This window comes from Rhipicephalus microplus, chromosome 3 (genome assembly GCF_043290135.1).
Source record: "Rhipicephalus microplus isolate Deutch F79 chromosome 3, USDA_Rmic, whole genome shotgun sequence".
Lineage (NCBI taxonomy): Eukaryota > Metazoa > Arthropoda > Arachnida > Ixodida > Ixodidae > Rhipicephalus > Rhipicephalus microplus.
In genome coordinates, this window is record NC_134702.1 from 47556949 (window position 1) to 47583179 (window position 26231).

The 26231-nt window shown below is 49.0% G+C and overlaps 1 protein-coding gene across 2 annotated transcripts in view; it reads right to left on the bottom strand.

Annotated features, from left to right (window-relative positions):
• The window catches only part of LOC119175366 (uncharacterized), a 528289-nt gene that overhangs the window by 258389 nt on the left and 243669 nt on the right, over nt 1–26231 (bottom strand). For both annotated transcript variants that reach the window (XM_075889437.1, XM_037426388.2), the window contains exon 3: nt 15379–15542. In XM_075889437.1, the coding sequence (XP_075745552.1) occupies nt 15379–15542 (164 nt within the window). The remainder of the gene's footprint in view (nt 1–15378; nt 15543–26231) is intronic.

The window sequence follows — 26231 nt, forward strand, 5'->3', positions numbered from 1 at the left end:
TTATATGCAAATTACAAGTGAATTTGTGAAGAAAGATACCACGGAAGCGAGACATCTCAATTGGATAGCGTGCAGTGCTCACGTGTACTGACAAGAATGGTTCAAAAAGCACCAAGACAATGTCTGTCTCGGAATCTGAGAGACAGTCGTATTTCTTGTAAGTAAATTTTGAGCTGGCTAGCTTAGTTGAAGACAATAGGCTACAGGAATCTGTGCCAACTTTCTGAATGTACAAGCTTGCCATAATGGACGGACTTCAGAGAAAGAACCGAAGAAAGCGAACACCAGTTTGATTACAAGTGTGATTCTATGGCCATTGATTACCTTGTAGTTCCAAGGTCGATTGAGTCGGGTCATGTTTTACCTAAACTTTCGTTCGGGAAGTCTCGACACAGCAATTCCCGGTCGTTATGCTCTACAGCGATTGTTTCCTCCTCGCACGTGTCACCGCCAGAAACTTCAAAGGCTATGCGCACGCGCCAGCTTTAATTGCGGAATCCGGAAGCACGTCGTAGACGCCATGTTTCAGACGTCACAGCCCGTTGCACCTGCAGCCTCAGAAAGGCGCATCGACTTGGCGCCTTCATTTCCTCATTACCACCTCTCAAAGATAGAGATGGAAGGGGTCATGAAAACGCTGACAAAGTAGCCTCACTCGAGCGTCAAGCGGGGCGTTGCTATAGCCGTAATCTGTGAGAAAAAAAATTTAAAAAAATATCAGTCTTGCCTTTCGAGGGTTCTGAAAAAAAAAAAAAAGATGCGAGTGCTTCGACTATATAGATGAGTATCTTCGTCGCCCGCGATTGCCACACACAATGCGCTCCAAATAAATTATGGGCGTGGGGGCCGACACTTATTCGACGCTCGTGCGAATACGATCTGTCTGTTTTTTTTTTTTTTCGCGGAGGTGACACTAAACAGATATAATAAATGCAACCGAGAAAGACGAACGCTGGCCCGCGCTTGTCGGAGGCGAGGTGAGGCCGCAGCGGAGCCATCCATTGCCCGTGAGAGAGGGATCGAGACTTCCAAAGTCTGAGCGCATACATAGAGGCAACCTCTGGATGCAAAAGCTATCGATGAGAGAACAGCAACCCCTGTGTGTGCGCGTGTGTGCTTGCGCAAAGGAGCAGAAAGGCGAAGCGGCAAGACAGAGAAAGAGAGAGGGAGAGAGAGAGAGAAGGGGTGTTGCTGTGGACGGCTGCAGTACTCTATAAGGCCGAACGGCAGATATCTAGCGCCGAGGGTGGGCAGGTCAGCGTTTTAAAGATGATTGATGATTCACGCCGCTCAGTTCCTCTTTCGCAAAAAAAGCTCTCCCTGGACGGTGCACACAATGGGCGCGATCGAGTCGTCCCCGAGCCGCCGTGTCCCGCACAGCGACTGCGCACACACGCTGCACTTTTTTGTGGGTTCGTATATAACATCGCGGCGGTGGGTCCTATAAACTGTCACTCACGCATCCACACGGACCCTAATTGTTTTCCGACCGGGCTGGGCCCGCTGTACGCTCGGCGCTTGCCTCGTGGTACCGCTGCTACGAACCTCGCGTTTAAAAGCAATCGCTGTGGTTTCTGCAGGGTTGGATTCGCACTCGATTTTCGCTCGTATTTGTTGCTAAGTTTGTATTCACTGTCGCTCTTGTTGTTTGTTCTTTCCAGAGATGAATAAACGAGAAACGGGACTACAGTGCAAAAGTGTCTCCCGGTGCGCTGCAGCCTTGCGGAAGGTAAACGAACCGCTGAGCGAACGAACGAAGCGCACATGCCGACGGTCAGCTCGAAGACACGCACGCGTACGCACGCACATGTACGAGACGACTGCACACGCCAAAGAGGGGCACGCACCCATGCAGACGGGCACAAAGTGACAAGTCGGAGAGAGCAGATGCGAAGCTGCGGCTTGGCACAGCCTAGCGACCCGCCGGACTCCGAGAGAGAAGCGAGTGAAGAAGAAGAAGAAGAACCGCAAGCAAGCGTTTATAAAGTGGATCACGTCTGCTCGAGAAGCGTCTGCACGCGCCGGCGTCCCGCGTTCGTGACGCCTCATCCGTCAACGAAGTGCTGTCGAGTGACGTAGATCGATCAGGCCCCACCGGGGGCCGACGCTCAGTTCGCGGAATTTTCAATTAGGAAGCCATTAGGAATCCGCCTGTCCGTCGCAATGCAGGGTGCGGTGGGGGCTCCTCGTTTCGAATACGAAGATGCGATTGTGCGCGTGTTTATATGCATACGTGTGCACGTTCGTGCCCCGTGGTGGCGGCTCGACGCGTCCGGCCCCGATCGCACCCAGGTCGCGTGTTTGCGAATTCGGGTGGGCGCACTTGTATTGCTTGACCCCTGCGTTGTTGTTCTCAAGCCGCAGCAGTGCGGCGTCGCGGGCAACGTATTCAAAATTATGCTCCACAGTGGCCACGTGTCGAAATCAAGATTGCACGCTTCTCTTAAACGCATCCACGCACAGCGTTGTATAATCGAGTGGAGAGCTTTGCTGTCCACGAAAGAGTGCTCTGTCTTTTGTAGCTAACGGAACAGAGATTCATCGGTAGTACTACAGCACACCCATGCTCTATTGGGATGCTAAAAGGCTCCGAAATGAAGTGTGCATAGCATCGGCGGTGCACCCTCGAAAAGGATAACAGTACCGCAAGAGTAAAGTAAATAGTGGGAACGAGAGATTGATGTGGCGGCGCGTATAAGTAAGTTCGCGAAATGACAAAGCGTTGAGACTTAATCGTATACTATGGCTGAGAAATTAGTTAGTATAATTAAGAAAGATGCTCATTGCAACGCGTGCGTCTCACTACCTGTGCTACATTTTGTTCGTGCAAGTACATTACGGATGCAGCGAATAAACCACCGAACACACAATTCCGAACTAACTCATCAATTGCGTAAAGCAGGAGTGACGTCGTGGACAGACCGTACGAATGCAGGTGCATCAGTGCGGTTTTTCTTTTAGGGGCGAAGCTCCTTGTAGGATGTGGGTCATTCCCTTTGTGGTATGTTCTCCACTTATATATTATTTTAGGAACTTCTCACTAGGTGGCGCTGTGTGTACAAGTCCTTGGAAATAATACCACTAGATGGCAATAGTGCTTTTTGTTTAGTTGACCGCTAAAGAGGATAGTTGCCGCTGTTATAACAAGAAATTCGCAGCCCATCCACGGAGTGAATGATGAGTTGGGCGAAGTGTTTGATGCGTGTCCTGGTGTGATAGGAGCGTATGGGCGGAGGGACAGACAGACAGACAGACAGACAGACAGACAGACAGACAGACAGATCAACAGACCGAGAGGAGGACAGATAGACGGATGGACGGACGGACGGACGGACGGACGCTTCGCCCCACTCAACATCATTCACTCCGTGGACATGCTGTGATTTTTTTTTCACCAAAGACATGCGATTCCTAACGCATGACCCAGCGGCGTGACTCCGCATTTTTCTAATTGCGGCTGACACGATATGACGAACTATTGCATTCATGCAGGATGTCTACTAAATTATCTTGTAACGTACCACGAACGTGAACCAAAAAGACGAGCAAACAGGTACATCCCACGTTGCCGCTTCACTAAACCTGAACTGTTATCACTGATACACGCAGAGAAGTCCGATAACGACTTCAGCTTTCTCTGCACTATGCTTTTCTGTGGGCATTGTTGGTAGACGCGACATATACTATACCTACGCGCGGTGGATGCGCGCAGCGCCGAGCAGTGCAGCTGCGTTTCAGGCCCGGACAAAGCCCGCTCTCGTAAACAACTCGTACACCGCCACACTCGACGAGGCCTCCGCCTTAGTGCACCTCTTAGTATTTTCCCACAACACTCTCAGCGAGACGTTCCGGCTCTACGCACTCGTTCGCTCAAACACGTGGTGTATGACCTATACAGACGCGCGGACCAGACAAACATCCAGCCGCCTCCTCTGCAGCCGGACAGCACCGCAGGTCACGTACGGGAGGTCGCCTTTCTGATTCTTCCTCTGCGCATACGAACAAGTGGAAGGACAGCGTTGCGGCCAGGGGTCACGAGCGGCGGTTTCATACGCGCACACACTCCACCCCTGCAATACGCACGAACCTGCCTGCCTGCGTGCCGCGGGATCACGCGAGACAGAGACAGAAGAAGACCCGCGGTGACGCGCCAATCGTGACCGCCTCCCATTGTCACTGTCACTGCGGGAGCCGCCGAGGAACCACAGCGGCCGCGCTTGGACCCGTCGCACTGGCGCCTTCTTCGCTGCGGTATGCATAAGCGTCCGCGTGTGCATACGTCGCGGTAGCCAGTAGCAGCACGAACGGTATATATTCACTACGAGAGTAGGGCACGCACGTACGGACATACAGGAGGAGCAAACGCATCGGGAGCGCAGTCGGGGGCGCGACACGTGTGGCAGGGCGCTCGCGTTGGGGCCCGTCATGATCGGGTGCAGCAGGACTTCTCTCCCGCGTCGTCGATGACAGGCGCTTGTTTGCATGGCCTGCCAGCGACGCGCCGCGGTCGCTATGCAAACAGAAGAGTGAAGAGCGCTGCGGCTTAGTCGTGAGCCACCACCCTTCCCCCTTCTTTGCTCGTGATCTTTGGACAGTGGCTGAAGCCGGGGAAGCTGCAGTTCACTTCGGTGGCCGCCGAGGCCATGAACCGGCCGGCCTGAGCGCATGCAAGAGACGCGTCGGAATTAATTTGAGCTGTCTTCTCTGCGTCTTCTTCTTCTCAGGAGCCACGATCGGCTCCCGCGCTTCTGGGTCTCGTAGTGAGCTTGAAGCGACGCTGCGACGTCGCCTGAGAGTCGACAAGCTGTCGTCCGGGCTGGTCAGGAAAGCCTTTGGCGTCGAGTGATGTTTGGAGAGAAGAGTGACCTGGTATCTTCTGGGCGAAAGGACGCTGGACAATTCATAGCTGACACGTGGGACGACACTGAGAAGGAAGAAGGGGGGGACTGGTGACGTACAGTGGGGGCACCAAAAAGGGCTCGTCGCAGTCGGCGCGTTGCCCTCTCGTGCTTGTATGAACATTTCTCGTTCCCGTGCGGTGACATTAAAAACCAATGCGCATTCTTCGTGGTGCACTCGTTCTTATCGTTCTCCTCCGGACTCGCGGTCATTCCTTTTCTTCTCTGGCGGCGTGGGAAAGTCCGCCGCGTAGTTCGGTGACAAATGACGTCCGCTTCTGCGTCGCCACGCCGCGCGTCGCTGACGGCAATGTCTCGAGAATATATGCATCAACTCCGGGCTCTGATGACACGGCCGGGCACTTTTTTTTTTGCTTCTGTCTCGACTGTTCCGAGTGGAAGGAGTGCCACCGCCGTCCGTCAGAAGGAGCCAAGAGCAACCCGTCATTCTCTCACGGTTTTCTTTCTTGACCGAGCGACTCGAGGACACAGGGTGACCACTACGTTCTCGCTTTAGCATTGTGGGTCGTCGCATCTCGCGCCGACGACCCATCTACAGAGTTAATGGGTCAGTCAATATGCGGTCGCGTTGTCTGCCATCTCCGATGTGAACAAATACGTCATCTCTCCGGCAAAGTTCAACAACCTTTTCCGTGTACATACGCGTTCTTTACTCAAACTCCTACGAGAAGAGACACAGCGCTGACCTGTGCATCTGTGGAGAAGGAAAGCCCGTACGCAGGCATTACTTTAAACTTCACGACCGCTTGTGAAAGAACAGTGTGAGACCGTGCTGTGTAGTCTCGAGCTGACTATTCATACTTCTCTTCTGTACTCTTCTTCTTTTCTATCTCTTTCTTTTCTATTATTCTCCCTTTCCCCCACCCTAAGTGTAGGGTAGCCAACCGAGCCAAGCTTGGTTAACCTCTCTGCCTGTCTTCTCTATTTCTCTCTCTTTCTCTCCCTATTACTTTAAGGAAGCCTCTACAGGGTGGCTGCTTTGAGAGTGCAGTTCAGTTGTACTGGTGCAGGATTGCGCGTTTAATAAACGCAATGGAGATGTCAGCGTGCTCACGTTAAGTAGGTTGGCAGCAACCCTCTTCAGGTTCGAACTTTCGCAAGGTGCCCATGCGAGCACACAGCCACTCTGAAATTTAGACTGATAATGAGGGATCAAACCTTATATTTTCGCTTTTGTACTCACAGGTCTGAAAAGTAATATGGCGACGGCTATAGTGCTCGGTGGAAAAGGTTTGCACAACTGACGGTATTTTTTGCCGCTTTGAAATTCGACTTTCCGTCGCCTCGCTTCCTTCGTACGCAGCAACTCCAGCGGCAACAACTAAACTTGACGGCAACCTCCGAGTCTTCCCCGTCCATTTTCTTGTAACAGTCAAAATCGTCAGCTCTAATTCGAGCCCACTCGAGCAGCCTATATAGCTTTTTTCTATCGCGGGCCAACGAGCAATCTGAAGCGCGGGCGTTGCAAAACGCGCACGTGAAAAATGACGCGCGCTAAAAAAAAAAAAAAAAAAACAAGTCCGAAGAGATTGGGATAGAGAACAAGAGCGAGAGAGAGAGATAAATGCGAAAAGGAAACGACCTCGGCGAGCCGCCGCTCGAACCCTTTAACGACCTGACACAGTAGTCAAGTCGTCGCCGCCCGCCGCGCGGTCTCATAGCGAGAGATCGTCGAATACACCACTCCTCTGTGTTGTCGGTGCCTATATGCATAGAGACTCTATAGCGAGCGAGCGAGACTATCAGAACGACGACGAGAAGTGGAGGTCTGTGTGTACGGCGCGCATTCAAAACAACGCCCGAGAATTATAGTGTTCGGCGAAAAGTTAAATAGGTCAAACGGAAACCGAACAATGGCGGCACCATGATAAAGCGAGCGGACCACTCCCGCGCCTTTGTTTTTCTCGCTCGCCCATTTGGAAGTCGCCGCCAATCGACAGCTAATATACAACGGCGGTACGCGCGTCGTGCGAAGAGAGGGCGGGTGCTCGCACAGCACAACGAGAACGTTGTGTTTTTTGTTTTTTTTTCTGCCCCCACGGGTCGAACCTGCGGTGACGGCAGGTATATGTATACAGTGCACTTTATATTAAAACACTTACAGTTCCGTGCAGTGCCCTGCCGGAGAAAACGTAAATCTGTCAGGCCTGTTCGTATAGTTCGGATTTCGTACTTTTATCGCGGACTTTGGCGCTGGAGTCTCAAGAAGAAAGGCCACAGTGTCCTGCTCAAAGGATCGTACACTCTAAAACAGAGTAAAAGGGGCAATTTACTCCTTTCTTTTAATGCTGGCTCGCCACGTCTATGACAGTCCTTAAGGTGATGCGTCAACTCCCTTTCGAGATCGGTCTACTCTCTCAGTAGAATCGCGGAGACCAAAATAATACAACTCCTTAAAGAGAGTCATATAAGTGCCAAGAGTCAGGACTCGCCCAAAACAGCAACGTGTACTTCTTTTTTCTTGGATGACGGAGGTGCGATGGAATGTCGGAAGAGTTAGCTATATGGAGGAACTAACACAAACCAACAACAATCGTTTACGGAAGAGTGAAAGGTAGAGCAGATATTCTCTGACCTAAGAGTGCAGGTAAAACTGGTCCAGAGAGCCCTTACGGGTTGCCAGGGTTGGGAAGCCCTGGAATAAGGAAGCCATCTATCGATTTTTTTATTCCTTTCCTTATTTCCTGTATCGATAAAGTTTGCACGCTAGTAAGATGTTTTAACGCGATAGCGTTAAGGAGCTCGTTTCGCAGAAATTCAGGTGTCGGTGTCAGCATCATTAGCTGTGAGCGAAAAATCGTCACCTAATACGTGATCTAAAAATCGAGAACGATGAAAATAAAATAAACGATAAAAAATCCTGGGTCAAAGTGGGGACCGAACCAGGGTTCTTTGGGTCCGAGTGGAGATCGAACCCGTGTCTTAGGCATGGCCAGCTAATGTTCTACCACATGGCCGCGCGTCTTCTTTATCAATGCAATGAAAAGAACTTCTTCTGCTTGCAAATGCAGTGGAAGTAGCTTTCATGCTTCACAAACACACGAGTTCTGTATATATGCTTCACAAGGCAACATGAAATATCGCAGTAACAATGCATGGTACAAGCTTCCATTCAGAGCCGGCGTCAGAACATGTAATTATCATAATGGCTTCGTGGTTTAAGCCGGTCCCCCACTACAAAAGGCACACACGCTACTGCGCCTATTCCCTTCATGCCACGTAGTGGGTGCATAGCAAGATCGAAAAGGTTTCATGCACTAAGTGTTCGAAGCACGCACTAGGGACAGGATATCACTATCACGTTCAACTCCTGAAGGCGAAGCTTGAGGGTCCAATAATTTGTTCTACTACTTCGCTTCGTCTATATGGTACAGTGTTTCATGGAAGCTTCTTCTTGCATTATGTATGTTCGGTGTGTATGAAAATGTATTTGTGATCCATTATTATGTTCTGATAAATTTGACAGTGTTTTTTATGTGTGTTTATGTATTTTGCTGCAAATTTGTACGGACTGTTTTTGTCCCCCCCCCCCTACGTAATGCCTATATGGCGATGTAGGTACTCTGTAAATAAAAATAAATACATAAGCTAAAATTTTGTGAGCTGGCTGGCTCTCGACTTTGTTGCAGGTGACGCGGAGAAACCCCGTGGGGAAACACTGTAGTACGAGGAAGGCTCCCAGAAACAATCAACATCTTTTACGAGAAGCTGCCAACAAGCATTTTCATTAGTTATGGTTGACACTTCACCAGCCATGTGTGAAAAAAGGGCTATCAAGGGCTTGTTCGCCACATCGCATCCAGACGGGGTCAGCGCGCACACCGCGGCATGTCTCCACAAGATCAGACTTGTCGAGACGCCATTGTTCGCGACTTGCAAGACCTGTGGGGATATGGAACACTATTTTTGCTTAAGTGTCGCGAGCTTGAGAAAGGACGTCAATGTTTACTTGATGAACTGCAACGTTTAGGCTCCTCACGCGACAGCGTTATAAGTGATGTTTTGTTTCCGCGTTGTCACTGGACCTTCAGGAAGCAGGTGTCGCGACTTCTCTTGAAGTTTTTGACTGCTATAGACGTCGCATTTGGCTGGAGATGAGTGAGAATCATGTTGGGGGTGCGGTGTGGTGAGATAGAGGTCCGGTAGAAGACGGCATGCGGAATAGCTAGCAGGCCACGTGCCGGCCTATGCAGGGTTACGTCGTGCTCCTTGGGACTTTCTTAGAGCGTGCCCACGTTTCTTTTTATAAAGGACGTTACTTCATTACAATTAGCAAAGAGAAAACCAGGCGGGGCCATTGCCTGCAAATTTAACGCTGCATCCGCCGGCTACCTGCAACTTCCTAAATCTTAAATTCTATATCGCCATATTGTTCCTTATGTGCCTATTTGTAAAGGGTCATCTAGAAAGTATTAATATCGAGAGCACTTGCACAGAAGTCGATTAATAAAGTGACACCAAATCAACGCTAACAACTAGATCTTGCTGGGGGTTGTTCCATGCTACACGACTTAATGAAAAAAAAAAAAGGTTTTCGCTTAACAAGAATCTTGATCAACTTCAAAGCCGTGCTTTTATTTAATACAGCAGCGTTATCGCATGCAATTAGGCGGTGTAGTACCACTCTCGGTGCACCAAGAGCATTACTTCTTCGTAGACGCGCGCATTGCAATTTCCCACTGGCTTGCCTGCCGTGCACTGCACAGAACAGCTGGGACTTCAAGGCGCTCGCACAAGGCGTCCGCCACTAAACACACGAGCGACGTTGTATACCACCGCACCCAGCAGCGAGCGCGTCTTGTTGTCGGCTAACGCCCATGCAACAACAACGCGTCGGCCCCCGTGTATATATATTCACGAAAAACAAAACACCTCGTCCCAAGTAGTGGCAGCAGCAGCAGCAAGAGCTGGCCTGCTGATTTCACGCAGCCACGTACGACGTCGACCGACAGCGAAAGGTTTACGTCCCAATGACCTTCCGCGACCACGTTATGGCGTAGCGACGTGGAGCCGCATGTTGATGACACGGCGCGAGAAAGCAGTTGCACCTTGAAAGACGCAGCGGCGCCGTAGCTACGGTGGGTGCTGGCTTCTCGTTTGCAAAAAACAAATAATGACAATAACACCACCCCAACGGCGCGAGTGCGCCCGTTTAACAAGCGCTTCCGTCAGCGTGGCATAAAGCCGTGCGGGCTGGGAGGACCCGCCCTTTCGAGTTCGACCACGCGGGAGTCTAAGGGTCGTTTGTTTTGGAGAAAAAAACACGCCGCAGCTGCTGCGGGGTTGGCGGTTTTCTTCACCTGCCACTCGCTGGAATAAAGGACACGACGGCGTTAAATATGCGGGCGCCAAAGGGAACCGGCGTGACGCCCAGCGCCGCGGTTGGGAATCGGCGTCGATTGCGGAGGTATACAAAAAAAAAAAAAACAACTAATAGAGAAGAAGACAACAAAGGTGCCGTGCAAGTCGTGATAAGTGCGAAAGCCTGCATGATAACGAGATTCGAGAAATATATAGCCGCCTGACACTGTAAACGACGTTCTGTTGAGAGTATATTGCATTATACACGACGACTCCGTCCTTATTTCCTGGCTCGCACGAATGCAGTTTCCTTTCAGTTTCAGGGCGTTGTGGCGTGCGTTTACGCCTCACCATGTACCGGAGTCGGTGCGTGAGAATGGGGCAAGGACTTTGGTGTCTCTTGAATGGAAACACGGGTATGCCGCTGCGGCGCTGAGCAGCGCGTAAGAGAACATTCAGCGAAGACGTCTATAGCAAGGGGCGGTGGAATTGTACACAGGAAGAACGCTGTGAACAGCGACATCAAAAAAAGCTTTGCTTTTGAATAAATGTTCTGCGTAGACGACAGCTAATAGCCGTGGTTGTACTTAAGTGGAATTCGATTACATCAGCTCAGTAAATAGCAAAATCAAGATGGTGCGTGGTGATTCAACATTCACGAGAGAATTCAGTTTTGTTGTGAATGTTAAGCAGCTGAGAGAATTAAAAAAAAACGCCAAAGGATTATTGCGTTAATGATTAGCGCAGTCAAAGTAAGAACAATAAGAAGTAGCCTTAAGGACTAAATTAGAGTCCGTGCATTCAAGTCTAACAAAAAATAAATGTAAAATCTGAGAACAGCAATATTTGGTTCTGAATGCTTTCCCACCTTCGAAACAAACTGTTTCTATAATTGGTTTCACAATTCTTGCTTGCTCGTCTATACTGTATGATGTTGTTTGGAGCTTTCACGAAGTCTCTTAATGCTTTATTTAATTAAAAATAAAAAAACGATATAGTAGACATAGCCCATCTAGTAACTCTGTAATGAGTTTTGGGTAAGATCCCATACGTATGTGCTCAGTAATATATAAAGGAATTCATGTGGGCCCCAAATATGCATGCGTAACGATGTGATTGTAATGTTCGGTGAGCAGCGCTTGTACTTGAGTCATCGCGCCTTAAAACAAAACAATACCATCACAATAGCGAAAAAGAAAGACAACCAAATAGAAACAACTTCGGGCATCAGTCAACAGAACACGAAGGGATTGTGACGTCCTTCAAAACTCCCACACGCTAAGCGCTTCAGTGACCTCCGCTATTTCAATGCACTTCGATCCACACATCTATACACAAAGTCACAAAGTCAGCGTCTAAAGACAACAAGCGCGTCATTGCGGGCATACCCGAGTGCACGCACACACGCACACGCACGTGTCTGGCTAAGACACACTCGTCGCAAGAACATTACGGAGCAAGCGTCGAATGCTGGGAGAGATAAAACTAATGGACGTAGGCGACGACCGGAGCATTTCTAACGGACCGTTCAACCTCGGGCGGCGGCCTTCGGCGGCGGAGAGCTGTCAAACGAACCCAAGTGGTGGCACCCCCCCCTTCCACTATTCGGAGAATTGAACAAGAGCGCCCTTCACCCCGTTCCCGATTTCTCAGCCGTCAAAGCGTTTGCTATTTGGCCCGACGGTGTAGCAATAACACAGTCTCCGTGTGTTGAGACACAGGGCGAGTGCAGCACTGCAAACGCTGTACGCAGCAGCTGCCTCTACGGCTCGACGACGTGCAGCCTAGCACCACAGAATATAGGCGTATTTATGCCAAATCATACCCTCACACTTGAACTATTCTAGCGAATCGGTTATAAGTGGTAGGTGTAATACAGACGAAAAGAGATAGACACTGCGTACAATCAATACTGAATATTTCGTCCGTACACCTTGGTCTCCCGTGAATCAATTGGTTTTGCGTGTTGTTTACGCGATTTTTTTTTTACGTACCCCAGACACTTCTGAACACTCATTTACGGAAGTGCGTGAGTTCCCTGCGTGCCTTTAGTTGTTCGCGCATTCAACTTTGGAAACGTTCTTTCATATATTTAACGTACACGTGTTTCTTTTAGTTTACAGTCTTAACCTACCTGTGAAGCAAAGAGGAATAGTAAGCGCCAAAATTGGCACCCCAACTTCCCCTATAAATCAAATTAAAGAAACATATAGACACCACAGACAGTGTTTCTTATGTTACACGCAGCATAGCGCTTTGTCGGACAAATATTCATAACGCAAATGCACAGTGTCTTCTTGTGTAAACAAAAAAAATCACATTTTCATGCATGCAATGTTATTGTCAAGCCGACAGCTATAGCCCTAGAAGGAGGCCTGGGCTGTCTCACGCGAAAAATAAAAACAAATATCAGTAAATAAATATTGTTGATACAATAATTGATTGATTGATTTGTGGGGTTTAACGTCCCAAAACCACCATATGATTATGAGAGACGCCGTAGTGGAGGGCTCCGGAAATTTCGATTACCTGGGGTTCTTTAACGTGCACCCAAATCTGAGCACACGGGCCTACAACATTTCCGCCTCCATCGGAAATGCAGCCGCCGCAGCCGGGATTTGAACCCGCGACCTGCGGGTCAGCAGCCGAGTACCTTAGCCACTAGACCACCACGGCGGGGCAATAAATAGGACGAATTGCTGTTTTGTAACCCATTTGATTTTCCGTTCTTATATTGCACGTTCCGATGAGTTACCGATCCCTGCGAAAAACACGGTGACCTAAGCTAACAGAACGAACTAAATGAATGGATGATGAAACGGATCCTTGTCGTGTGTGATCTTAATGCAGAATTTTACAAGAATTTTTTCCTAGAAAATTGTTGCATCTATGCTGCCCATGGCATCCATATTAAGCACAGGCCTTGATTCGGTTTTAAGTCTACGTTTGGCTGCAAGTTTGTATTTGATCCTCTCTCGACGCCAGTCGCAACCTTTTTTAGCTTCTAAATGTCCGCTGTATAGTTTCCGTCGTTATGTTCTTTCAGTTATATTTTCATCTACATTACCAAATAAATGCAAGCAAGGATAACTCCTCAGTTTCCGGAACACTGAACAGAGTTACTGGGAACATCTACAGAGAGACAGAGAACTTTATAAACTTAAACGATCCCAAGTTCGGGCCCACTAATTAAAAAGCAAGGCCTTTCCATCAGACTGGCCTAGAAGCTTCAAATGGCCAAGTAGGCAATACTCGAACATCTACCGACGATGCCACGCTGCAGCAAAGGACGTACTTTCTCAGAGACAAAAACTTTGACAACACATAGGTGACAATAGATTTGGAAGCACAAACGGAGGGCCAATCGTGGGACGCATTTTCGATACGACTCCTATCCAGAGTACTTTCACCTGCTTGGCATCGAGCATAAATTGTGCTTATTGTCTGACTCGTCATGTTCACTGCCTACGCTCTTACCGGAAGTGGTGTCACGGTCACAGAAGCATAAATATTGGGAGGCGAAATACGACCATCTTGTACTTTGCGTTACAACGATCGACGCCCAGCAATGCGCGAGCACAGATATGCTGGTCCTTTGAATTCAATAATGTAAAGAGATATGACGAAGAAGACAAAGGATGCCTTCTTTAATACTTCCTCTGTATACCAGAATACACCTGACATGTTTGCTGCAACTGCATTTCATGTACTATGCATCCGAACATTCGAAAAAATTCAGCAGATCCCACGTACCTCGAGAATCGACGTTATGCGAAGCATGCGGAGGGAAGGTGACCATGCTGTAATTTCTTACTGAGCGACACGTCATGAAATGACGCTAAATATATGTACAAATGATGCACGCATAGAACTATATTGAACAGTTGCAGATGCTTAAATAAGCAGTTGTTTGCACTTGGGCAACGATGCCAACACGAACATGAGTATTGACAGACCAGAAGCGATAAGCTGATATGAATCGCTGGTGCTGGCGAAGATGGTAGCCCTGGACATTGCTACAAAAATCAACTACAGCGAATGTCACCTAACTACAATCCACGTTAGCCTGAAGTGACGGCTGTGTGATAAGAATACATATGTAATATTTATAAAATTGTATAGCTACCCCCCCCCCCCCCCTCTGCACTGCAACCACCATTAACGTTTCACAAACATTACGGTGTCACGGTGTACTTGAAAAGTAGTTCCGAGGCCTGGCGTGGCTCTGTGGTGGAATACTTGATTGCCACGCAAAATGCTGCGGTTTGATTCCTGCTGAGACTATGATATTTATTGAATGCGTTCGTTCGGTCAACGCAGCCGATGTCAGGTTTTTCTTATCGCTAACGCGTTAAAGTTATCCACGTGTGTTCTCGTCGTTTCTGTGGCACACGCCTGTGACGCATACTCGCCGGCGGGTATGTGCCACTGTTTAGCGGGAAGTGTTTGACGACGTACGCGACGGAATGGCGGCATTATTGAAGTCTTAGCACGTCATATTCGTCAAACCATATTACCCTCCCATGCATATACTTATTTTGGTTGACGCCACGTTTAGGTGGTAATCACGAGAGCACCCAGTCGTAAGCGGCTATAGATATATTGACACGCAGATAGATGATGATGATGATGATGATGATGACGATGATGATGATGATGATGGCACGCTAGTCGCAAACAGAGCATTGGAAACTGATCGGTATGTTTGTCAGTGGCGCTGCCAGAAAATGCCTGGCGTGCCAAAACTAAGACATGATTAGGAGGCCCGCCATAACGGACTGGATTGTTTTAATTTCGACAACATCGAGTTCATTAAAGAACACGTAAACATAAGTTCGGGATTGTTTTTCTTCTCTCTTTTTTAGCTTAACGGACCCATCGAAACGCGGTTACCCCTGCCGGAAGTTGAACCCACTTCCTTGTGATTAGCCGAACACCATATGACCGCGAAGCCACAACGTCGCGTAATAGATGGTTTAAAAGATACACGCACAAACACAGATAGTGCCACGTGTCACCTCTGATCATGCGACGCCACCTACGCCACTATGCGATTGTTCATCCTTGTTGCTACATTGTGAAAAGGATTAGCGATTCATATTGCCGTGTGACTGGATCTCATTATGGTGAAGAAAGAAAAAAGACAAAAGGTTCTTACCTGGATCAAGCGCCGGCGACTGGGAAGTATCGTTGCTGTTGTTGTGGTGGTTGGTGCTCTTCGTGAGGTCGCTGCACTGCTGCAAGTAGTCCTTGGTCTTGTTGATCAGCAGCTGGTCGATGATGGACGTGAGGCGGCTCTCGCGTTTCGGCTCTGGACTCGCGCTGCGTAACAGAGAGACGGCCAAGAAAGCGTCAATATAGAAATTCCGAGCAGCCTATATATTCGAATTTCTATTATACACTGCCAGCAGGCTGCAAGTAGCAACAGAGGGAGAGAGAGAGAGAACATAAGGAGAAAGGCAGGGAGGTTAACCAGGGCCGAGGGAGGTTAACCAGGGTCGACTGACTGGGCCGACGCGTAACAGTTTCACATAGAAAGCAAGCGGATACAAATACAGAACATGTGTATGATATTAAATAAGCAAGCATTGTGTGCTCAGCGGCTTCATGCTGCTTTGTTTTTGTTTTTTTTTCAGAAACACCATGGTTTAATAGAGGCCTTCCAATATGTCTCTCCCTACCCTTCTCCGGCCACCCCACCAATGTCAGCCCTTCAAGCTACAAATTCAAAGTGGGTCAGCAGCAAAAATTTTGTTTCCTTCCTGTCTTGTATGCGTATTTTTCGTTCGTAAGTATCTTTAGTATGCGTTGTTCTTTAAATAATTACCGTACTCGCACGCAAAAGCAATAGAGATAAAGCTAACTATGAATCCCGCATAAATTGGGTCGTTTGGCTACATTGACTCTGTTAGAATAAATAAATAAATAAATAAATAAATAAATAGATAAATAAATAAATAAAACGGAACTAGGAGTTTGGATAGTAACAGTGTCATGATTGCGAATCATAGCCATAACCTGTAATGGTAACAGTGGGACAACATGTGTTTGCGAATGTATTTTACTGCATTTATATTGAAAAAGAGTGAAAAATAGAGTCTGTTGAATGGTCGCTCTTAATTTGTTCGTGTTGTCTTTGGGCTGCGCCCTTGTGTACCACTCGCGTACCATTTCATTACCTTTCATGCAGGTCGAGAAAACAGACGAAACCAGGCGACACCAGCCGTCTCTAATTGTCTGATTTTTTTTAATTTATATGAATATTTATATGAATAGAAGCCTGTCTGGAAGCAAGATTGAGAAAGAGAAGTTTATTGTACACTCAACTTGTACATACACAAACGAAACATCGAAAATAAGTAAAGACAGTGTGTACATCTTACAAGTGAGCACCAAAATCTAATTGATCACTGGGTATTAAAGTATTACAAGTCAAAGGAAAATTAATATGAATCAAGTTAAATCCATTTTACAGGATAACATTTATGCATACGTACTAGAGTGGGCGCATGGCTAGTTCGGGACAACTAGAAACTTCAGCTGTCCCTCTCTTACTTTGAAGAAACGTGTGCGCCATCGTCAAAGGAAAGCCCCTTCACCATGCGTTTCCAGCTGCTGATTTACGTAATTCCATACAATGAGCTGTATTTTATGGAGTGCGGGATAGGCGCCTCTATGACGCTTGTGCCATACTTTTGCTAGACAGCGTCAAGATCTTTCATATGCGTTTGCCCGAAGAAGGGTGCAGGTAATTTCTATGTGTGTTTCATTTGTGCCGTAAACCACACTGTGCAAGGTATCTCCCGTTTTCTGTCTGACGTGCAGAAGAAACAGGACCGACATGCGAGCAGTGATTGCGAAACCGATGGGTGGTAGAAAATTTTGACCACTACATGTAATTTTTCTCTCACACTTTTATTTCAATGAAAGAGAGCGAGAGAAAAAAGCTGTATTATAATATCATTCAGCGGACATCAGAAAAAAGAACATTGTTGCGAAATTCCTCGAGGGGGGCGAAGTATCGGAGCAACGAACGAGTTCAAGATTTGAAGAAACATGAAAGCGTTGAAGAAGATGAAAAAAATTAATAAAAAGCAGTGATAAAATGAAAGACTGCCTTACTTCATCGTCTCCCTGCGTTGTCATCATTTTTATTCACCTCCGGAGCGCATTAGACGCGTTCAGGCGCCTGGAGAAAACCCACACACCGATGGCGTGAGAGGGCATTAGCATTAATGGTTCGCCAACAGGTGCCTCCGAGGGACTTGCACGAACAGGCAGGCTGTGTAGCGGCTCACCACGCATCTTCACGACACTCCTCAGTTGAAAGCTCCTTTCGTATCTCTTCCTCTCTCTCTCTCGTTTACCTGAGCGTTGTTCGTTTCATATTCGCGTCGTTTCCCAACTGGCCTCCGCAATCACGTAGTCGTTGCATCTGAGCAAACAATTTTTGTCGATACCTTCGCATCGGGTCCAGCGCTACAAAACCTCCTTCTTCTCACCTTACATATCTCAGCCTTGTTGTGCCTCGCCCAAGTTCCACGTGGTCTTCGCGGCCTGCTGGCACCTGGCAGCTGTTGATGAGTCAACCCTGCACCGGGACGGCGACGGACGCGGACAATCGGGAAAAACCACGTCGCCGGCTCCTCTTGACACAAAAGTCGTTGGCCAAGCTTTTGTCAGCCGCCGAGAGCAACACTCCGAAGCAGCGTCGACCCAGCAGCTGTACGGGGTATTCTGCCTTGCTTGAGTCAACCTGGCTGCATCAGGGAGCGATTTGCGCATGGGATTCCACGTCATCTCACTGTGGTGCCACGCTGGCGCGTGGGGTCTCCCTCACCAAACAGCGAACTGGGCATGTCTTGCCCCTTTCCTAGGTTCAGAGGGAGGCGGTGTTTGGCTTTCCCTCTTCGGGGACGGAGAGGAAGACGACGATCTCATTGGAGTATCCTGCGCATAAATTTTCTTTGCAAGGGATCTTGGGAAGGCGGACGATGTATAAAAACGCTAGCGCAGAGGCGCTCGTGTGTGATTCTCTTTTCATGTTGTACCACGCTACCATGTAAATACTGTATATAAACATTTTTTTCTCCTTCTCCGGCTTCTCTACTCGTCCTCTCCGGGGACTCGGATGGCCCGAGTCCGCACCACGCTACCCAAAGGCGCAACAGTGGCTGGCAGCTTATGGGATTCGCCTGCGTCGGCTGCATCGAAGTGGTGAGTGCCGCGTGTTTGCTCTTCTTTTCGCCAGACTCGTTAGCGCAGATGGTCGGTAACGTGGTAGGGTGATTGTGGTAAATTTTGATTCGCAGACCAAGAATTGGGTGGCTCGTGGGCAAAATTACCTTAGAAGAGAAACGGTGTGCATATCTAAGATGGAGAAGTTTAAGGTCCAAGAACTCCTCGAAATTTGTCAGGAGCTGAATATTTCGGTCGGCTCGGTTAAAAGAAAACAACAAATTTTGGAGCACTTGGGAAAAGAGGAAGTGAGTTTAGAAGAGGCCATTGAGGCCAGAGAAACCATTTTGGCAAAGAAAGAGGAGCGTGAGCGCTTAGCCCGTGAACAGAGAGAGGAGGAAATAAGGAGGGATCGCGAGGATAAAGAACATGAAATCCGTCTGAAAGAACTGGAGCTTCGTATGTCCGTGGGAAATCGAAATTCAGGGGGTGGAGAATCAAAGATAAAGGATCTAATCCACACCTTCAAGGCGGGTGACGACATTGCATTATACCTCGTGCATTTTGAGCGAGCATGCGAAAATGCAGGGTTTAGTAGGGAGACTTGGCCACAAAAACTGATATGCGTACTACCAGGCGAAGTGTCCGATGTTATCGCAAGAATGAATAAAGAGGACTCCGAGGTGTATGACAGGGTAAAGGCTGCATTGCTACGAAAATGTCGCCTATCGACAGAGGATTTCCGCCTGCGGTTCAGGCACTCTAAGAGGGGCAACGAATCTCATTCAGACTATGCCTACCAAATTAGAGCCAACTTTGAAGAGTGGCTCAAAAGCGCGCAAGTCTATGGCAACCATGACAAGGTCATTGAGTTGATGGTACTTGAGCAGTTTTACCGGGGAATTCCCGAGGAGGTAAGGCTTTGGGTGCAGGATAGGATGAAAGACGTAGACATGAACAGGGCAGCAGAACTCGCCGAAGATTACTGCTCACGCCGTAGTCTCCGCAGTACACCACGAACTTCGGAAAAAAATGAAAAGGTAGAAAGCTGGTCGGGAAACCAGGGACGCAAGAGGTTTGCAAGAAATAACTGGAAACCCGAGAATTCCAAGTTATTAGACAGTCAGCAGGGAAAGGACAGTGAGGGGACTAAGGCGGCACCTTCATCAGGTTCAAAGGCGCCTGGTGACATAGCGCATGCGTTAGAAGCGCGGAAGCCAGTTGTTTGCTACAGCTGCGGAGAAAAGGGCCACATGGCCAGGAGCTGTAAGAGGCACATGGCATTTGCCACAATTCAGGAGTCAGAGGATAGCTTAAAGCTGTTGAAGCCTTACATGAGGACACTCTCAGTGAACGGCCGAATGTGTAGGGTATTGAGGGACTCGGCGGCCACAATGGATGTAGCGCATCCAAGTTGCGTATCTTCCGAAGACTATATAGGAGAGTGTGCCTGGATTCGGCAAGTGGCAGAAAAGCAAAGCGTCTGCCTACCGATAGCAAGGGTTGTAATCGAGGGCCCTTTCGGCCAATTGTGTACGGAAGCAGCAATTTCAGCCAACCTTCCGGAGCACTTCCCTTACCTATTTTCAAATAAGTCTGAGGAAATGTTAAAAACACGTGGAGAATCATTTGCCACCGAAATAGCTTGCATGGCCCTTACCCGTTCGAAGGCGCGCGAGCTGACGCAACAGCTGAGCAGCTCAACCTCTGGGGAGCAGACGTCCGAGGGCAGTGTAGGAAAACCTGAGGTAGTTGCGACGGAAAATGAGTCTGCCATGCGAGTTGTCGAGACGGAAACTGGGGCTAGGGTCGACAACAGCGAGGAAATATCTCTAACGCCCGAAAACGAGGACTTGGTGACAGGCTCGGTGTTAACACCCGCGTCCACCAGTTGGTGTCAGCTAGCCAGAACCGACCGTGCAACGCTAGTGGTCGATCAAAAGGCGGATCTCGCACTCTCTATGCTGCTAGATGCCATACATAAGGAAGGTAACTCTAGAAAGAACGTTTCGTTCTACACCCAAAACGAGGTGTTGCATCGCAGGTATGAGAACGGTAAAGGGCGGGTCTACAACCAAGTGGTAGTTCCACTAAAATACCGGCGGAACATTCTCGACCTGGCCCACAGCAACGCCTGGGCGGGCCACTTAGGTATAAAGAAAACGAAAGCTAAGCTGGCTCAGGAGTTCTACTGGCCCGGGTGCTGGAAGGATGTAGAGATGTTTGTCCGTGGATGCGACACTTGTCAGCGGATAGGAAAATCAACAGACAAATGGAAGGCACCAATGAAACTAGTGCCAATAGTCACAGAACCCTTCCGTCGGCTCGTGATTGACATCGTGGGGCCTCTGCCTCCATCTAAATCAGGATATCGGTACGTCCTGACCGCGCTGTGCGTTGCCACCAAGTTCCCGGAGGCAATCGCACTGAAAGAGTTGAGTTCAGTATGCGTGGTGGACGCATTGTTGTCTATTTTTTCTCGGGTGGGTTTTCCCTCGGAGATACAGTGTGACAACGGAAGTGTGTTCACAAGCTGCCTTACGACTACATTCCTAGAACGCTGCGGGATAAAAATCGCGCATAGCTCTATTCACCATCCACAGTCGAACCCTGTGGAACGCATGCACTCGGTCATGAAACGCGTTTTGCGAGCTTTGTGCTTTGAGCATAAAAGTGACTGGGAGGGGTGTATACCAGCTGCGATGTTTTCTCTGAGGTCGGCCCCACACGAGAGTACGGGTTTTAGTCCGGCTGAACTTGTCTACGGCAGGAACTTGAGAGGTCCGCTGCACTTGATACGAGAGTCATGGACTGGATATGGGGAGGACCCTAATGTGGTTTCCTATGTACTGGATTTATTGGGGCGACTGGGGACTACACGCGAAGTGGTGGAGAGCAACATGCGCGCAGCACAGGCGCTTTCCAAGGCCCGTTACGATAAGTCAGCTCGAAAGCGAGTCTTTAGAGTGGGCGATGAGGTGATGCTGTTGTGCCCTTCAAGAAAAAACAAGCTGGACGTACAATGGGAGGGACCAGCGACAGTGATGTCAGTGCTTTCAGACACCAACTACGAGGTAAAGTGGGGCCGGAAATGCCCCAAAGTGTATCACAGTAACCTAATGAAACCCTACATGCGACGAAAAGCAGTAGTAAACCTTGCACTCAATGTTCCTGAGGATGAGGGCGCGGAAATCCTTTGTCTTTCCGATGGCACGGTCAGCAGCACATTGTCAGATAGGGTAGACACAGGGAACACCCTAAGTAAGGCTCAAGAGGAAGATTTAGAGCTTTTAGTACAGGAATTCGCTACCGTTTTCTCCGAGAAGCCAGGCAAAACGGATGTGATTAAGCACGACATTGAGCTGACGGTTAACAAGCCGATCAGCTGTAAGCCGTATCGGGTGTCACCTAGACAGAGAGAGATACTAGAGGCCGAAATTCGCCGCATGATCGACCTAGGTGTTATCATCGAAGCAGACAGTGATTTCACCTCGCCTTTGATTTTGGTTGAGATTCCGGGCCGTGATCCAAGGCCATGCGTGGACTATCGCCGCCTGAACTCTGTAACAATCGACCAGACTTACCCTATTCCTAACATTGAAGAGAGGGTAGAGACAGTGTCTAAGGCGAAATACATTTCTACGTTAGACCTTGTTAGGGGGTATTGGCAGGTCCCTTTGACAGAGCGCGCGAGTCGATACGCTGCTTTTATCTCACCCCTGGGCACTTTTCGTCCTTTGATGATGAGCTTTGGGCTCAAGAACGCGCCGTATTGTTTCAGCCGCCTGATGGATAAGGTTCTCCACGGGCTCGAGAAATTTGCGCTGCCTTACCTAGACGATGTGGCGATATTTTCGGACAAATGGGAAGACCATGTTGAACACCTTCGGATGGTTTTGGAACGGATCAAAAATGCAGGTCTTACGGTAAAGAGAGAGAAATGTCATTTGGGCTGTGCTGAAGTAAGCTATTTAGGGCACATTGTAGGAAATGGGCGTCGTCGACCGTCCGAACTCAAGGTAGCCGCGGTGGTCGGTTATCGTCGTCCCAGCACTAAGACCGAGATGAGAGCATTCCTCGGCCTCACAGGTTACTATCAGCATTACGTCCCGAATTACTCCGAGATTGCCAGCCCTTTGACAGATAGTTTACGCAAGACCGAACCTGTGAACATTCAATGGGACTCTAAAAAGGAAGACGCTTTTCAGAAGCTGAAGCACGCATTGAGTGAGAAACCCGTCTTGAGGGCACCGGATTTTGCAAAACCTTTCACTATTCAGTGTGATGCAAGCGAACGCGGTTTAGGAGCAGTGCTATGTCAGACGGACCAGAGTGGAGAGGAGCGGCCGGTTTTGTATTTGAGTCGCAAATTGAGCAGCAGGGAAGAGGCTTATAGCACGTCGGAAAAAGAATGTGCTTGCATTGTTTGGGCCGTACAAAAACTAGGCTGCTATGTTGCTGGCTCTAAGTTTATTATAGAAACTGATCACTCTCCACTAACCTGGTTACACCAAATGTCACCTAAGAATGGTCGTTTGCTCAGATGGAGCATAGCACTGCAGCAGCACAATTTCGAGGTGCGCTACAAGAGAGGTGGCCTTCATACAAATGCAGACGCCCTAAGTCGAGCGTTTTGACTCGTCAAAAGACGCGGAAGGTTTGTTTGATTTTTTTGTTTACCTTTACCTAGTTTATGTGTACTCTTTTTTTTTTTTTCAATGTGTTACAGTGAGGGCATAGAGAAATTTTTTACTGACTCCCTCGTTGTCCCGAGCTCTACAGTTTGCTTGTTTAGCTTGATTGTAATGTTATCTCGATTCCAAATGGAATTACGTATGAAAGAGTTACTGGACACTTGTCCCGATTAGTATGCACATTGTTTCCTTGAGCTTAAGTTATTAAGATAAGATGTTTGCTTTGTAAATCTGAGGCCTGGCGATGAGAGTGGCGTGCACGCGGTGCTTGTCGCATTGTGTGTGGCTGACAAAGGTCGTTTCTTGGAGCTTGTCACCCACTTTTCACCGAAGCGGGGCGCAGAGGCCAGCTCTTGGAGCATTCCAGTTTGACCAGGCCCTTCGAGAAAGCAAGAGCCTTGCCGGAACGTCGCCGACATCGACCCGGCCGAGCTGCATGGAACAACTCGACCTCCCGATGTATCATCTGGCGGCGGGGGTGCTGTTGTGCCTCGCCCAAGTTCCACGTGGTCTTCGCGGCCTGCTGGCACCTGGCAGCTGTTGATGAGTCAACCCTGCACCGGGACGGCGACGGACGCGGACAATCGGGAAAAACCACGTCGCCGGCTCCTCTTGACACAAAAGTCGTTGGCCAAGCTTTTGTCAGCCGCCGAGAGCAACACTCCGAAGCAGCGTCGACCCAGCAGCTGTACGGGGTATTCTGCCTTGCTTGAGTCAACCTGGCTGCATCAGGGAGCGATTTGCGCATGGGATTCCACGTCATCTCACTGTGGTGCCACGCTGGCGCGTGGGGTCTCCCTCACCAAACAGCGAACTGGGCATGTCTTGCCCCTTTCCTAGGTTCAGAGGGAGGCGGTGTTTGGCTTTCCCTCTTCGGGGACGGAGAGGAAGACGACGATCTCATTGGAGTATCCTGCGCATAAATTTTCTTTGCAAGGGATCTTGGGAAGGCGGACGATGTATAAAAACGCTAGCGCAGAGGCGCTCGTGTGTGATTCTCTTTTCATGTTGTACCACGCTACCATGTAAATACTGTATATAAACATTTTTTTCTCCTTCTCCGGCTTCTCTACTCGTCCTCTCCGGGGACTCGGATGGCCCGAGTCCGCACCACGCTACCCAAAGGCGCAACAGCCTGCACGCTCAGTGTTTAAGGTCCTTCGTGTTTTCCTGGTGAGCGGGAGCAGAGGGGACAAGATTTCTCGAGGGGCAGGGGTTGGTATAAAGGGGAAGACCTACGTGAGATTGGGTGCTCGTATCTACGTGTATGTGTGTATGAGAAGGGGCAGGGGTAAACATATAAAAAGGGGAAGAGGGGCTTAAACTTCGTCGAGACTCCCCTCATCCATCCTTAACTTTAAACTCTGTACGAGCGTCTCTCGCGCCGTCTACGCACCCGCATGTCGCGTCTATCTGAAGGAAACCTCGCTCAAAACTTCCGCTTCAAGCGGCAAACTCGTCCGCGACCAACTCCGTCGCAACCGCCGACATTCACGGGCGATAAATCAATATCGCTGCTCATTCTCCTCCCGTTTGTCACCCCTTCCCTCCTTCGTTTCGAACCTTTTCCAGGCCCCTCGTTCTTATCCTCACATCGCCATCCGATGAAGACTCGCGTGATGCGCGCTTGTATAATTTGCTTGGGTTCGTTTTCGGGGAGGTTGCACGCTCTTCTCGCGCTTCCGGCTGCCGACGGAACCTCCTCCTCCTCTTTCGATCGCGTTATGTGCCTTCCACTGCAACGCGCGTCGTTTCCGAGTAGGCCGATATATCTTTGCGTCGGCTTTTCGAATGACACGCTTTGCGTGGCGCACTTCTAAAGATTGATTAGACGCTGTCTATCAAGGCTGACGAGCCATGAACTGATTCTAATATCCGGGAACTTTCGCGTGTGAAAACCGCGATATGATTATGAAGCGTCGTGTCATGACACTGGAGAGGGTCAGGAATTTCAAACTAATGTTGTTTAGCGTGCATTAACGTGGCGCAGCACACGGGCTTTTAGTATTTCGCCTTCATAGAATTAGCGCCCCGACTGGAATCCAGCCCGCCACTTTTGGATTAGCAGCCGGGGACTGTAACCACTGTATACCACCGCGGGGACGGAAGCCGTAACTGAGAGAGAGATAGAGAGAAAGAAAGAGAGAGAGATAACTGGAAGGAAGGAAAGGCAGAGGGTTCAACCAGAAATTCTTCCAGCTTTTTACTCAACATACCCACAAATGTTAGCGTGATGCCACAGACATATACTGTTGCGGTCTCTTGGAACGTTCGCGGGTGCAGATGGAGAGAGACGTAAAGATATAACGTGCAGCTTAACACGGCACAGTTTGGGTCTTGTATCGCGGCTACACTGCAGCATATTTCGGCGCAGGCTGCCGGTCACGAAAAGAGGGCTGGTATCAGCGATAACTTTTCAAGGTAAAAATGTCGAACAACCTTGTCACTGGACACAGTATTTGTGAAGGCAGGATCGAGTATTTTGCAGCACCTATGCGAAAGAGAATCCTCGTGAATGCGGACCCTGCGCTCCATCTCAGTCTGCTTACAGTAGTAATGGTTTGTACAGTATAGCTACGAAGAAGCTGTGAAGTACGACAAAATGGTGTCCTAGAATTCGGGGTCAATTCGGAACTGTCTCTGTAAGACTGGATAGCTTCCCAGTCTCCACGGAGATTACACCTCAGTGGTAATGTCTAACGGTCATCAAACGGATCCCCAACCATCACCGGTGTCCCAGTCCTGCAGCACTTTCAGTGTGACGCGAATGCGATTCTGAGTCTGCCCCGTTTCTGCCTGCGCTTGAAATACTGCAATCTGCTCGACCTAGGCCTCGAACGACACGAACGGAGTCAACTCGACGTAACCGTTGATCAGAGGGGTTTTTCGCTCGGTCAAAGAACACACACACACACACACACACACACACACACACACACACACACACACACACACACACACACACACACACACACACACACACACACACACACACACACACACACACACACACACACACACACACACACACACACACACACACACACACACACACACACACACACACACACACACGCAATGAGTGGACTCAGCTTGAGCGGCCACTTTGATAACAAGTTCCCGGATACAGTGTGCGGGC